We start from the raw sequence: 13,540 nt of genomic DNA, 5'->3' as shown, positions 1-13,540 counted from the left end.
AAAGAGAAATACAGAAAGAAGAGATACAACTTATTAAAAAATAAACTGATAAATAGATAAAAATGTATCAAAATGTGAGAAGAATAGTATTAGGGTAGTAATGCGTTGCATTTTCGCTTGAACTTCAGAAGTTTCAATTGCGCGACATCCTCTTGGGGGCTTGATCACAAGGCTTAAATGTTTCCTGTTTTTATGCTTTCGAACACCAAACACCAAAATAGCCCGTCAGTACCGAATTCACTACACTCTAGGAATAAGTCATACCCAAAGGAAATTATATCTGAAAAGTGCCCTGTCTTGACGAGGGTCTGACCCTATTCCACGCAAAGTAAGAATCTACGGTGACGACCACGTTCACGCCCTTTTATCTAGAAATGTTTAAGCAGGTTTCGTCTTTGCAGCACATAATCCTTTGGCATGATCCCTTTCAATTCAGGTTCTGGGTCTTAGAATAGAGGCGAACTTCTCTGCCATGACAGTTGAGTGCAGGCAACGCGCTTTGAACTTTCACATACTGGGCTACAAATAATACGATAAATTATAACTTCACTTCGCGTTAGAATAACTTAAAAGGCAACAAAATATAATACAGTATCATTTAATTTATCCCTTTTGAAAGTACGTTTCTTTAAAGTGAAGATTTCTCTCCGTAGTTAATTCAGTTTTAAGGTTTTTACTCAGGTCTTTTTTCTCTCCACTCTCTCTCTCTCTCTCTCTCCTTCTTCTCTTCTTCCTTCATCTTCTTCTTCTTTCTTCTTGCCCCAAATCTTAACAGTAAACAAAATTGAATTTCATTTCTGTTTAATGATACATTTTATCTCGTACGTCATCTAACACTCTGCATCTCTCCATAAAACTTGCTTTACCTGTTCTTTCCGTCTGTTTCTCAGTCTGTTTAGTGTCCCTTTGCTTTCAGTCTGTTGCATTTCTCCTCCTCTCGAAGTTCTTCAGAAACAATCAAAGTAACAGGTGTTTACCCTGCTGAAAGTCACACCCACGTGAACACCTGTCCAGCATTCGCAACCGGTGTTGTTTATCTCTGACAGACTTTGACTTGAAGGTCTCCGACTAAAAATATGTTTTCTGTCGGTATTGCATCAGTAAAGATGTTTATAAACTGTATATTGATAATCCAATAAATAAATCCATTATTATTATTATTATTATTATTATTATTATTATACACATATTATTATTATTATTATTATTATTATGTGGAGAGGTCCACAGTATAAATAAATATATATTAGAAATATATATACAAACGAACTTTCGAGAACCTACTCGACATGGAGAATCGAGCAGGTTCTCGAAAGCTTTCGTTTATACATATATTTCTAATATATATTTATGTTTACACCACTGTGGATTTCTTCACTATTTTAGTGACTCATGCTATTATGAGATTTTATGCATCATCATTATTATTATTATTATTATTATTATTATTATTATTATTATTATTATTATTATTATTATTATTGTAATGTTAGAACTACATACTTTAACGCCAATACCAACTACCTTATCTAAAATAGTAAAATGCTTGAGCATTATATTTTGTTAAATTCTTCTCTTTACTTGTTGATATTATCTTGATGTAAGTGGTAATAAATCTTTGACACATATTTTCGAAATCACTATTATTTGTCTATTAATTGTACAGGTGTTTTCTTACCTTCGTGGAAATGTTATACCTTGACTGATATAAAACGTAAAAACTGTCTTTAAACATTAAGCCTTTTTCGAATTCTTGAACAAAAAAATATTTGTTTTATAAAGTGTAAAAAAGATAATTGAGTTACTCATATTTTCACTATCAGTAACAAATTAAAATATTTTCATACACATGTCGTCTTTTCTCAGTGATCGGTGAAAATATTAGGCTTCTTATTTTTGTTATATAAAGGAAATTACTTTTACACACATATAATTAGTGAACCATAGGAAAGAAAAATGGTTATTAGCATCAATATCAAATACAATTTAGACAATGGACCAGGTTTCCGGTCTCTTGAAATGAATTATTTGCTAGGAATGTCAAGGTTTACCTTGAAAATTTAAGATTTATTTCAATAATTACTCTGACTAACATTAAACAAAGTTAGAAACCTATTAGCAAACATTATATGATAATCACAGTTTTCTCAATTTTTACATTATGGTATGGTAATATTAAAAATATAACTCTGATCCCTGTGTAATAAAATATGACATATTGTCTAGCAATTAGTGATCTCTCTCTCTCTCTCTCTCCTACCTCTCTCTCTCTCTCTCTGAGTCCTGAAGTTTTAGCACTTCTCATTTGTAAGCAAAATGAATCCTAAGAGCATTATAGTAATAATGAAATAAATGAAACCTCAATAGTTAGGAATGAAAATTTAAAAAAAAATGTTTATAATGCTGTAAGGTAGCACTAACTTTTATTTTAAATGTGAGGTTGATCGTAGTGATTAAGATTTAAACAAGGTTTTGCGCATATCTGCGCCGGTGATTCGCGGATGTTCATAGCGACAAGGCTCAAGACTTTAAAAATAATATTAATATTTAAGTATGGACAAAGAGACTTAGTATAGTCCTTACCTGATGAACGCCATATTCTGTGAAAGCTTGAATTTCAAGTCACTGGCCCCTGTCGGGTTGTTCCATATGAACAGGTTTCATCTACTGAATAATAATAATAATAATACTTTTGAAGTCTCAAAGAGATCTAAGAAAGTGAAGAAGATGAAGAAATAAGACTTCCAGTTCTGAAATGTTTTCGGTTCTTTTGAGGATCGACTCATTACCCAGTCTCAATCTCAGCTAAAACTGGGGTTTTGGTTTGTTAATTACTAAAACTGAAACCAGACGTTAAGGGGGTGGCGGGTGGGTAGTGCCAACAGTGCACCTCGCGCGATGCGCTGTAGGCATTACTTAGGGTTCTTTGCAGCTTCTGCCCCTTACTGCAACCCTTTTCATTCCTTTTACTGCACCCCCGTCCGTATTATCTTTCCTCCGTCTTAATTTCCACCGTCTCCTAACAGTTTTAAATAGCGCAACTGCGAGGTTTTCCTCCTGTAATACCTTTCAAACCGTACTCTCAGTTTCCCTTTCAGCTGCAAATGACCTCATAGGTCCCAGCACTTAGCTTTTGGCCTAAATTGTATATTCCAGTTGTATTTAACCTTGTTTTATTTTTTTAATGCCGGCTTCCAAATACAAAGTATTTTTTCCTTGAAGTTAAGTATACCTTAGTTTTACCAGACCACTGAGCTGATTAACAGCTCTCCTAGGGCTGGCCCGAAGGATTAGACTTATTTTTACGTGGCTAAGAACCAATTGGTTACTTAGCAACGGGACCTACAGCTTATTGTGGAATCCGAACCACATTATAGCGAGAAATGAATTTCTATCACCAGAAATAAATTCCTCTAACTACTCCGACAATTTCAGTCGCCGTAAAATGCCTACGTGAGCCATCGTGATTTGTCCTTGTGGGGACGCTTCCTACAGATGTCCAACGAGATAAAGAAAAAGTGACGCAGTTCAGTGTTTCAAACACCTGCTTGTTACATTCGATGGGCTTCAGTTCCTGTATCATCAAGAAACACCTGCCACGCATTTGCTCCGAGATAACGAAAGCTATAAACACCAACAAGTGATCAGATAGATACTAACCAAAAAGGAAAGTTTCGTAACAACTTTCGACCTCTTTTTGAAATATAGTACACTTGGGAGCTTAAATAAGTGCTCAAATAAGTTAACATGAAAGTGAAACTTAAACTTGATTCCGGCATGGAAGGTAGTTTTTTATATATATATAAGTTGAGCCGTAACGTCTCAGTTTAAACATTTGATAACAAAACCTGAGAACCTTCTCAGATAGTTTTGTCATTCAACTTTTTATGATTCCGAGTTTTCTTTTTAAGTTGTTGGTTCTATTAAACATTTATTCTTATTTACATTCACTTATCCTAATCTTTGCCGGAAAAATACGAAATAATATTGTGTTTGTTGTGTGTGTGTGTGTGTGTGTGTCCGCGCGCGCATGCTCAATTCCAACCTTGTGGCGCATAATTTGTCTTTAAGTCGGAGTCACTGATCGAAGGTTGGTAGCTTCAGTGTTTATGTTTTGGTTGCTACAGGGTTTATATTTTGGTTGCTACGGGGTTACAGGGTTTATAGTTTGGTTGCTACGGGGTTTATATTTTGGATGCTACAGGATTTATATTTTGGTTGCTACAGGGTTCATATTTTGGTTGCTACAGGGTTTATATTTTGGATGCTACGGGGTTTATATTTTTGGATGCTACTGGGTTTATAATTTGATTCTACAGGATTTATATTTTAGTTGCTAAGGTTTTATAATTTGGATTCTACAGGATTTATATTTTAGTTGCTCTGGGTTTATATTTTGATGCTGAGGTTTATATTTTGGATGCTATGGGGTTTATATTTTGGATGCTACAGAGGTTTATATTATGGTTGCCTGCAGGGTTTTATTTTGCTGCTACAGGATTTATATTTTGGTTGCTTAGAAAATATTTTGATCTAATTTCACCATTGCATATATATAGGCCTACCAGTTTTCAGTGTGATATTTGTTATTATTGCCATTTTTTACCTCTCTCTCTCTCTCCCTCTCTCTCTCTCTCCAAAACACAAAAAATAGCTTTTCACATAAGCCTCTGTGGCCATCTGCTAGTTTAGGTATGGGATGTGTCGTACCACGGAGACTAAAATACTCTACCCAGAAATTGATGTTGACCACCTTGCAATTAACTGTTCTAAATATTCTTCCAGGTGATGCCACGGATCCAGAATCGGAACGAAACAAATTAAAAGAGGAACATTACTGATTTATTGTGAATCCAGACGTACAAGCAAATCGCGCGCTTGAAGATACGTTGAAGCATGATGGCTGGAGAAAGCTGCTAAGTTATTGAACCCACGAAGAACAAGGTTTGCTGAGGAATCTAAGTACCGGTTGTACTACATTAGATTCAAGGTGTTTTGTTTCCTTTATGTAAACGGGCTTTATAATTAACTTCTGCCGCAAATAGTTTAGTTTTTAGCATTCAGTATGGAATAAATGGAAAATGGAAAATATTGCGAAGTGAAAGGTCACGTCACTAGAATGTCTTGTCTTAAGCAAGTGATTTATAAATTCTTTCTAATTTCTTTTAACTGAGACCTCAGAAGAAATTAAAATGATTCAGCCACATATTATATACGTGTATAAAATCAAACTTGTAGTTATTGTTAATACTGATATTTTTCAGCTTGTAGAAGAATAAATTCTTCAGATTACATTGTCTCTGGGGCTGAGGTTGTGCATGCTACTTTGCTTTAATCTTGCTTGTATTGCTTTTCTTTGCTTGATTGTTTTTTTATCCAAGATCCTCAAGATGCATTGGCATTAATGATATAGAAATCCCTCTAACACATGCCTATGCTTATATATATTATTTATATATATATATATATATATATATATATATATATATATAGCTCTATATATATATATATATATATATATATATATATATATATATATATATATATATATATATATATATATATATATAATGTCCTATCTAACTCTCCAGTGCAGAAAATCAGATTCATGCAGACGCGATATATAAAGGTTACTAAAAGGTAATATTTCCGGTGCCCCTTTATGTGTGGAAAAGCATGGTTATATTACGTTTCTCTCTTGAATATTAGAGAGAGAGAGAGAGAGAGAGGGAGAGAGAGAGAGAGAGAGAGAATAACTTTTACGTCAAGACACAGAATTTCCATAACTATCCTTTATTGAAGAACGAACCCCACCCAACCCCAAAAAAAAAAAGAAGGTAAAGCAGTGTTAAACTCTGAAGGATTTTTAAATCAAAACAATCATCATGTGATGTAGCACTGTGAATAATTTGTTGAGAATACTAAATAGAAAGACATGAAATGTTGATCATCCCATTGTGTGGATTTTAATCTGTGCAGATGGCAGAGGAAAATGTATAATAATCATCTCATTTCCTTGACGTGCTTTCCGTGCAATTTTTGTCAGGAATATTAAAATAAGACATAGTTCGAAGTAAAACTTATCATAATTCCTTATATGGTATTATCTTTACAGTAGGAGTCAGTGGTGGTTCGTCAGAAACTATCGAGGTGACAGAATCTAAGGGAACCTCAATAACGGATTTTATGACTACGACAATAACTTCTGAAGGGACGGAAATTTCAAAATCTGAGGGAACGTCATCAACGAAGTTTATGACTACGACGGCGGAGTCTCAAATGTAAGTAATTTCAATGTCATTTTCATAAAAAGAAATAAGAGAAAATGTGCTTTAAAAATTTAAGTTTTTCGTGTTAGAGAGGTGGTCCATAGGCCCTGAAAGATACGAAGACTTGAGTTACGTCACACTTCAGTCATTTTCCTCTTTTGCGAGGACATTTTCACTGAAATTTCTAATAGATTCACTGGACCATCCATTAATGTGTTTTAGTTGAAAACCAATTATCTCTTAACAAATAAGATAATGGAACCTAGTGTTATTGGCAATTTATTCAACTTTGCAAAATTATTACCGAAATATAAGCAGGTTTTATTGTTTGTAAAGTCTGTGCTATTCCTCTTTTTTTATACAGTTTTTTTTATAATAACAAAATTGCTGAATATCAGTTATGTATATATTTATACATGCACACACACACACACACATTATCAATAATAATAATATATATATATATATATATATATATATATATATATATATATGTATGTATATATGTGTGTGTGTATGTATGGTGCATACATTTGTGTCTGATTTTAAAAACCAAAATGCCATCTTAACTACTTTTTGACTGCAGTGTAGCAGTGCTCTGTGAAATTTGAAGCTCAAAACACAATTTAAACGACAAAATCATGTAAATCTGTTATCAGTCTTTAATCCTGTGGACGCTGGTTGCGAAAAACCCCATTTTAAAGGAGTACGAAAAGAAAATACAGAAATGACTTTGGTGTAAATAGAAATAACGATTCTGCTTTAAAATGAAAGGGTTATTCTCCAGTCCCAACCCACATGCTTTTGAGTCTGGTGGGCGTATCCGCCTGAACTTGCTCACGAGGTCGAGTGTCAGTAACCAACTTTTAGGGAAACTGGAATTCCAGTGTCCTCCAGACTTATTCGTATTCGCCGTCTGACTGATGGCTGCGGGTTGCAGAATCTTCTTTGTGTAAATAGTTATTTATGGGATTTGTTTAACTATATATATATATATATAGTTAACAAATCCCAGTTAACAAAATAACTATTTACAAAAAGAAGATTCTGCAAACAGCCATATATATATATATATATATATATATATATATATATATATATATATATATATATATATATATATATATATGTAAATATTTATATATATATATATATATATGTGTGTGTGTGTGTAGTGTATGCAATATATATGTGTTGTGTATGTATATGCTTCTAAATACTGTATATATGATTTCAGTACTGTTAAGTATACAAATTTCCACACTCTACACACGTCAGCGAATGGAATTGTTATCACCTTTGAAAGCTGGCAAGAGGGCCAGCTATTGTTCTTGCCAATACAGTTATTGGGAGAACTGTATCATCAAGAGTTGCTACGAGCTCTTATTATCAGTATTACTGCTCCAAAAACTCACAGAGATTGTGCCGTGGAAAAAGCAGCTCAAAAGGTGATGAATATTTTTGTGGACAAGCAAGTGTTTTATTTTATTGTATCAGTCTGAGTTCATGTTATCAGATGAGAACTCTTAGTTGAGAAATCACTTAGTTTTGTTAGAATTGCATGATATTTTTTTTTTTAGGCTGTTATAATTTGTATAAATTTGGGTGTTTTTCATTCGAAGTTTTCCAAATGTAATCTTAACATTTTTTGTTGATTTGCTATAAATTTTAAGGTTTTGAAATTTAAATGTTAGCATTTTTGTCAGGTTGTGGTTCATCTTGAAGTTTCATATTGTAAGATGTCAGCATCTTTATCATTGTAATTTATCTTAATTTTAAATATGTGAATCTTCAGCATTTGCGATCCTCTTTCCTATGTCTTAATGTAAGTTATTCGTACTGTTGTCGTTTATGAAAGATTGTTCTTGATGTTACAGAATTAAGATTTTGTCGTTTCTGTCAGTTTGCGGTTCACTTGGAGATTTCAGAATGGAAAGCGTTTTCGTCTAAATCAATTTTCTGTTCACTCCGATGTTCCGGAACTTACTTTAACAGGCTTTTATAAAGAACTCAAGTTCAGGTTCCCTGAACTTGAGTTCTTCCTCCCTGTTTCTTTACCGGAAAAAAATAATGATTCATCTTCTCACCTTAGTCCATTTTCTATATGGAGTCGCAGTTTTGGATGATATCTAACCTAGCCGAAACGAAAATGATTAATCAGTAATAATAAAAATTAGAAATTAGCATATGGTAATGGAACAGTTCTCGGCTAGTATACTTCTGCCGATGTCTTGAATGTAGAATTCACCTAATTAAAAATTATAAGTTCCTTTTGATTTGCAGATTTTCTTAAAATAATTTCGCTGCCTAAAGATTTCTTCCCTGACTGTTTCCTCAGAGTTCCTTCGATAAGTATTTCTTCAACCATATCTTCTGGTTATTTTCACATCGTTGCGGTTTTAACCCATTCATCAGGTTTATTACCCTAGTTTATGAACTTCCGAGCTCTGTACGAGCGTTATTTTGCCATTATCCTATCCATTACTTATGTGACATCAAGAAAATCATTCAAATCCTTCTCTGAAGCGGTCGATCATATGACCAAACTTCGTGTTTCCCTTCAAGTACAACATGCAGATCGGCAAGGGGCCAGTACTACGCCGTTGGAGACACTTGGAGCCCAGCCGATGAGCCTTGCAAGAAGTGCAGCTGTCACGCGGACGGCAACGCCACCAAAACCGAATGTGTCACGAGAAACTGCACCGATCCGCCTGGTCCCAATTGTCGCCCACTCATCCGGCAGTTCCAGTGCTGTCCTTATGACTGGGATTGCTCCGAGTAAGGCCGCTTGTTTTGCCCTTGGCTTTATATCATTCATTCCCTTGCAACAACGATGAACAGCAGTTTAAAAACTACCTTATTCATCAACAGGTTTTCATGATAAATAGAGTAAAATCTTGTCATTTTCATGTGGGTAGTCGGATATTTCGTGTGAGGATAAATTGGAGTAGGAAGGTATCACTTATGGGAGAATGAGAATCATAACAGAGGTTACAGCAGTTGTCGATAATATTTCCCCTAAATGCAATGTATACTTAAAGAACAATACAAAAAATTCTATGGGTAATAGCTTCCGATCGAAGAATATGCTCGCTGGCGAAACAAAAAGAGGGAAAAATAAAATAGCACCACAGCTGACCGAATATAGTTCAAACATTATGTAAAGATAGAAGTTGAATATTAAATAAGGGTGATATGATACACTAACGGAATATAGTCAACTCAGGTACATTGATTGTCTTCTAAATAAAAATTCTATGATTGATGGCTAGAAGGACTGCTCTAAATATTGGCAGGTTCTGTGGTATTTCAGAACATTTTGTTAAAATGGGTATTCCTACCTTTCAACAACTTTTCTTGTTAAAGAAAATTTTAATTGTACTTTTTTCTTAGATGTTCAGCAATATTTTTAAAATGGAGTAATCTGATTTTTAGTGAGTTTTGAAAGTAAAAAATTAGATATCTTGTTCATAATTATTTTATATTATGTCATTTAATTCTTATTCAAAGTAATTTTTACACACTTAGAATAATAATAATAATAATAATAATAATAATAATAATAATAATAATAATAGCATGAATCACTAAAATGGTGAAGAAATCCAGTGGTGTAGACGTAAATATACATGTATATTTACATCTACACCACTCTGGATTTCTTCACCACAGCAATAATAATAATAATAATAATAATAATAATAATAATAATAATAATAATAATAATAAATTTCAGCTCATACTTAATCACGACGCCAAGGAAGTGGGTTAGAGGACAGGAAGCATCCATCTGCGTCTTCCTCCTCGGCTCACCGGATATCAGATTGAATTTCTCGCTCAAAGACGATTCGGAGGTTGTGTCCCAGGTCAACCTAGAACAAACGGGTAACTCTCTACTTCTTGTTAGTTTGTTTGCGTGCAGATATCTTTCATTTGGTAATATGGTCCTTTGTAGTTGTTTTCTGTAGAGAACAACTAGAAAACTTCAAGTGTTGACGTATTTGTTTTCAAGTTGGAAACATTCTGGTATTCGTACTTCAAATATTATATTATATCATGGAATTGTATTGGGCCTAAAGAAACTTTTCAAAGGATTACATTTCGAGAAATCGTTGGGCATTCTGAAAACTTTCTATAACATTAATATATATTGTAAAATTCCTTGCTTCATGTTAATAATTTTAATAAATATAGTTTATGGATATTTTCGTGTTGGATTGTGGTAGTCATATGCAGTTACGGCTGCCCCCCAGAAGTACAACTTACGTTAGTGTATGAAAAGCGAGTTGGAATGAACTAACAATGCCTTTCTCACTTTGACAGCTGCAAGCGGACACCATTGTGTGAATGTGACAGTTCCCAGCAACATTAGCTATATTTCTGCACTTGAAATTTCTGGAGAAATAAACAATGCGTCCATCTTCGAAAAACGCAACTTGATTCTTGCGTCCATCATGCAGACTTTTATACAAACCGACAAACATTTGTACATGCCGGGCCAGTTAGTGCGGTTCCGCATTCTGACCATTTCTGGAACGAAAGGTCTCGTTTCCTATGAAGATATTCCAGAGATCTGGATCATGTCGCCGAAAAGCAAGAGGCTGACGCAGTGGAAAAACGTTCCTAATCCAGATGGACTACTGCAGTTGGGCTTTCAGTTAGCTGAGGAAGTGGAAGAGGTAAGGATTTCTCCGAAGATCAGATAATGGGCATTTGGTAATTTCAGTTTTTATCTTATAGTACTGACAAATGAGTAGTCTTCATTTTTCGCTGAGGGAAGTATATCCCTAACTTTGTGCAAAATACTTTACAACTCCTTTATCAAGCCATTGTTGCTCTCTTACTGTCGAATAATGATAGAACAAGATTAATCAGAAAGACTGATCAGAAATTTCCAGGCGAAACTAAGAGAACTTATTATTTCATTCCTCGCAGGGCACTCTACCAGATTTTCGTGAGGACCGAAGAGACAAGTGCATCCTGCAAAGCTTCAAAGTGAAGAATATGTGTTGGGCAAGATTCAGCTCACCATTCAGGCACCCCGTTATGTTCTTGCAACTGCTCTTGAAATTGTACTGTCTGTATGTGCCAAGTGAGTACTCATTAGATTTTCAGTAATAAACAAGCAGGAAAAGTCTCAGGGATTAGCTTTGGGAATTTTGTTCCTGCATCTTAGATGAGGAGGTCCTGTCAGATTATTTATATATATATATAGCATAATATATATATATATATATATATATATATATATATATATATATATATATATTTGATAGATATAGATATGGGATATATATATATATATATATATATATATATATATATATACTCATATATATATATATATATATATATATATATATATATATATATATATATATATATATATATATATAATATATATATATAGGATATATATATATATATATATATATTCAACTATTTCCATATATATATTTGATAGATATGGCTTCTTCATCAGGGCTAAAATACAAAAGTAACAACTATATAAAATCAATACATAAGACTCAGTATAAATCATTAATGCAAAATATTCAGATATTTAGAACCAAAAAATAATCAGGCTACAATGCAAAAGTAAAACAATTAAAATCAATACATAAGACTTAGTATAAATCATTAATGTTAAAATGAGATATTAGAACCGAAACATTTGCTAAACCAACCTAACGCCTCAAAATGATGAAACCAAAAGGACGATGAAACTTAAGCTATAAACAGAGGGGCAGAGAAGACTGACTATTCAAAAGATGAAACCAGTTGTTTGATGGTTAACGACTCCGAGGATATGGAGAGAGGTTTCATCAGCAGCTTGCGCTTAGGATTTTCAAAATCGTCATTTGAAATGAAAATTCACTGTTTAGAATGTTTCTTTATCTTGAAAACTCCTTCTTTACTCAAAGTACTATGATGAGAGTCGACTCACACTTTCAGCATTCTTTTGGTGATCCGACATTGCATGTCCTGAGATTACGTCTCAGTAAGTAATCTTTATAAACCACCGAAGAACACATGAGGTTGGGTACAGTGTCTTTAAATCTCAAATAGATCCAATTGCTCTTTAAAGTCTGCCCCAATGTAGTTAAAAAATTTTCATCATTTGTAAAAGGCAAAGAAACATAAAAATCAAGTTTAGGTACTGTGGGTGCAGGAATTTTTGGCTGAAATTTATTATTCAGGTTTTTTTTTGAGATATTTCGCTAATAAAAGTTTGAGGTAGCAGTTATTCTGAAAATATTTTGTAAGGAACTCAATCTCATTATGAAAAGAGAGTCAGTCTGAAGAGAGAAAAGGCTCTGTGCAATAACGTAACAATATTATTAAGTTTAAAATTGTAAAACATGAGCTATAAAAATTCAAACCAAAACCAGTATAAGTTTGCTTCGGAAGAGAGAAGGGAAGAAGTGCTGGTTGGATCTGGCCTAGGAAAGGAAAGCACTCATTGTTTTCATGTTCTATGGTAAATGTAATATTAGGGATGGAGATTTGTTAGCGAATTCCAAAAATTATTTACCAACCTTCACTTGATCACGCCGAAAGACGGGAATATAGAATGGAGAGTACCCTGATCTGGGCCTCTGGACGGTACAGTAACGTCCCCTTGTCACAGACTCTTCCTTTTCAAATTGACCCATATTTGCCCCTTCTGCTCTCAGCATATCCCCAAAAAAGTGGTATTGAGAGTCTGATTGCTGATTGCTTCACACTTTCAGAGACGGGAGTTGTTCCTATAATTAATCACTTTTATGGCGTCTTACCACCGTCATAAGTATATTTAATTCCCATGTCATACTTTCAGCATTTATGCCACTTTTCCCCGAGCAGGAACAAGGACATGCAATATCTTAGGCTTAATTGTATGCCTTAGCGCATGGTCGCCATATTGAACAAGTAATCTAAAAATCAATGATATTTAAAAGCCAGACAACGAGTTCGTCAGACACCGTCATAGCGTGTCAAAGAAAATAACGTCATTATATTGACATTCAAATTTCACGTGTTCCAAGGGTCCCTATTCTCAAATTCTTTTCAACAGCTACACCTATGGTCAGCCTGTCAACGGGACTCTTCCGCTGTCTGTGGACATGACGACCAGTCCGTATTATTATTATGAATATTATTATTTCTACTATACAACAACCCGTAAACCACTTGTGGAGGAGGTACTTTTCATGTTTGCAAATTATAAAAAAAGAGATTTGTTGTTTAAACTGAAAAAATGTTGATATGGAAAGTGAAGTTTGCCCTGA

At 33.9% G+C, this 13,540-nt stretch overlaps 1 protein-coding gene and 1 long non-coding RNA gene across 2 annotated transcripts in view; both read left to right on the top strand.

Moving 5' to 3' along the window:
• The window catches only part of LOC136844313 (uncharacterized), a 230,036-nt gene extending 225,167 nt beyond the window's left edge, over nt 1-4,869 (top strand). The window contains exon 4 of the long non-coding RNA XR_010854813.1: nt 4,786-4,869. This is a non-coding gene — a long non-coding RNA (uncharacterized lncRNA). The remainder of the gene's footprint in view (nt 1-4,785) is intronic.
• A 1,317-nt stretch (nt 4,870-6,186) lies between these two features.
• On the top strand, nt 6,187-13,059 carry LOC136844299 (alpha-2-macroglobulin-like protein 1). The gene is made up of 6 exons (XM_067113272.1): nt 6,187-6,281; nt 8,835-9,047; nt 10,006-10,154; nt 10,593-10,948; nt 11,205-11,361; nt 12,947-13,059. Exons 1-6 carry the CDS (start codon nt 6,187-6,189, stop codon nt 13,057-13,059), a joined length of 1,083 nt encoding a protein of 360 aa, XP_066969373.1.
• Nucleotides 13,060-13,540: the final 481 nt, after the last annotated feature.

The sequence above is a fragment of the Macrobrachium rosenbergii genome, chromosome 12 (assembly GCF_040412425.1).
Source record: "Macrobrachium rosenbergii isolate ZJJX-2024 chromosome 12, ASM4041242v1, whole genome shotgun sequence".
Classification (NCBI taxonomy): Eukaryota; Metazoa; Arthropoda; class Malacostraca; order Decapoda; family Palaemonidae; genus Macrobrachium; species Macrobrachium rosenbergii.
The sequence above is the reverse complement of the archived record's forward strand: the minus strand, read 5'-3'. Positions and strand labels throughout refer to the sequence as shown.

Coding starts and splice junctions, on each gene's coding strand:
- LOC136844299 (XM_067113272.1), top strand. CDS start 6,187: ATGACTACGACAATAACTTCTGAAGGGACGGAAATTTCAAAATCTGAG. Junction 6,282..8,834: donor ACGACGGCGGAGTCTCAAAT/GTAAGTAATTTC, acceptor TTTCCCTTCAAG/TACAACATGCAGATCGGCAA. Junction 9,048..10,005: donor TATGACTGGGATTGCTCCGA/GTAAGGCCGCTT, acceptor AATAAATTTCAG/CTCATACTTAATCACGACGC.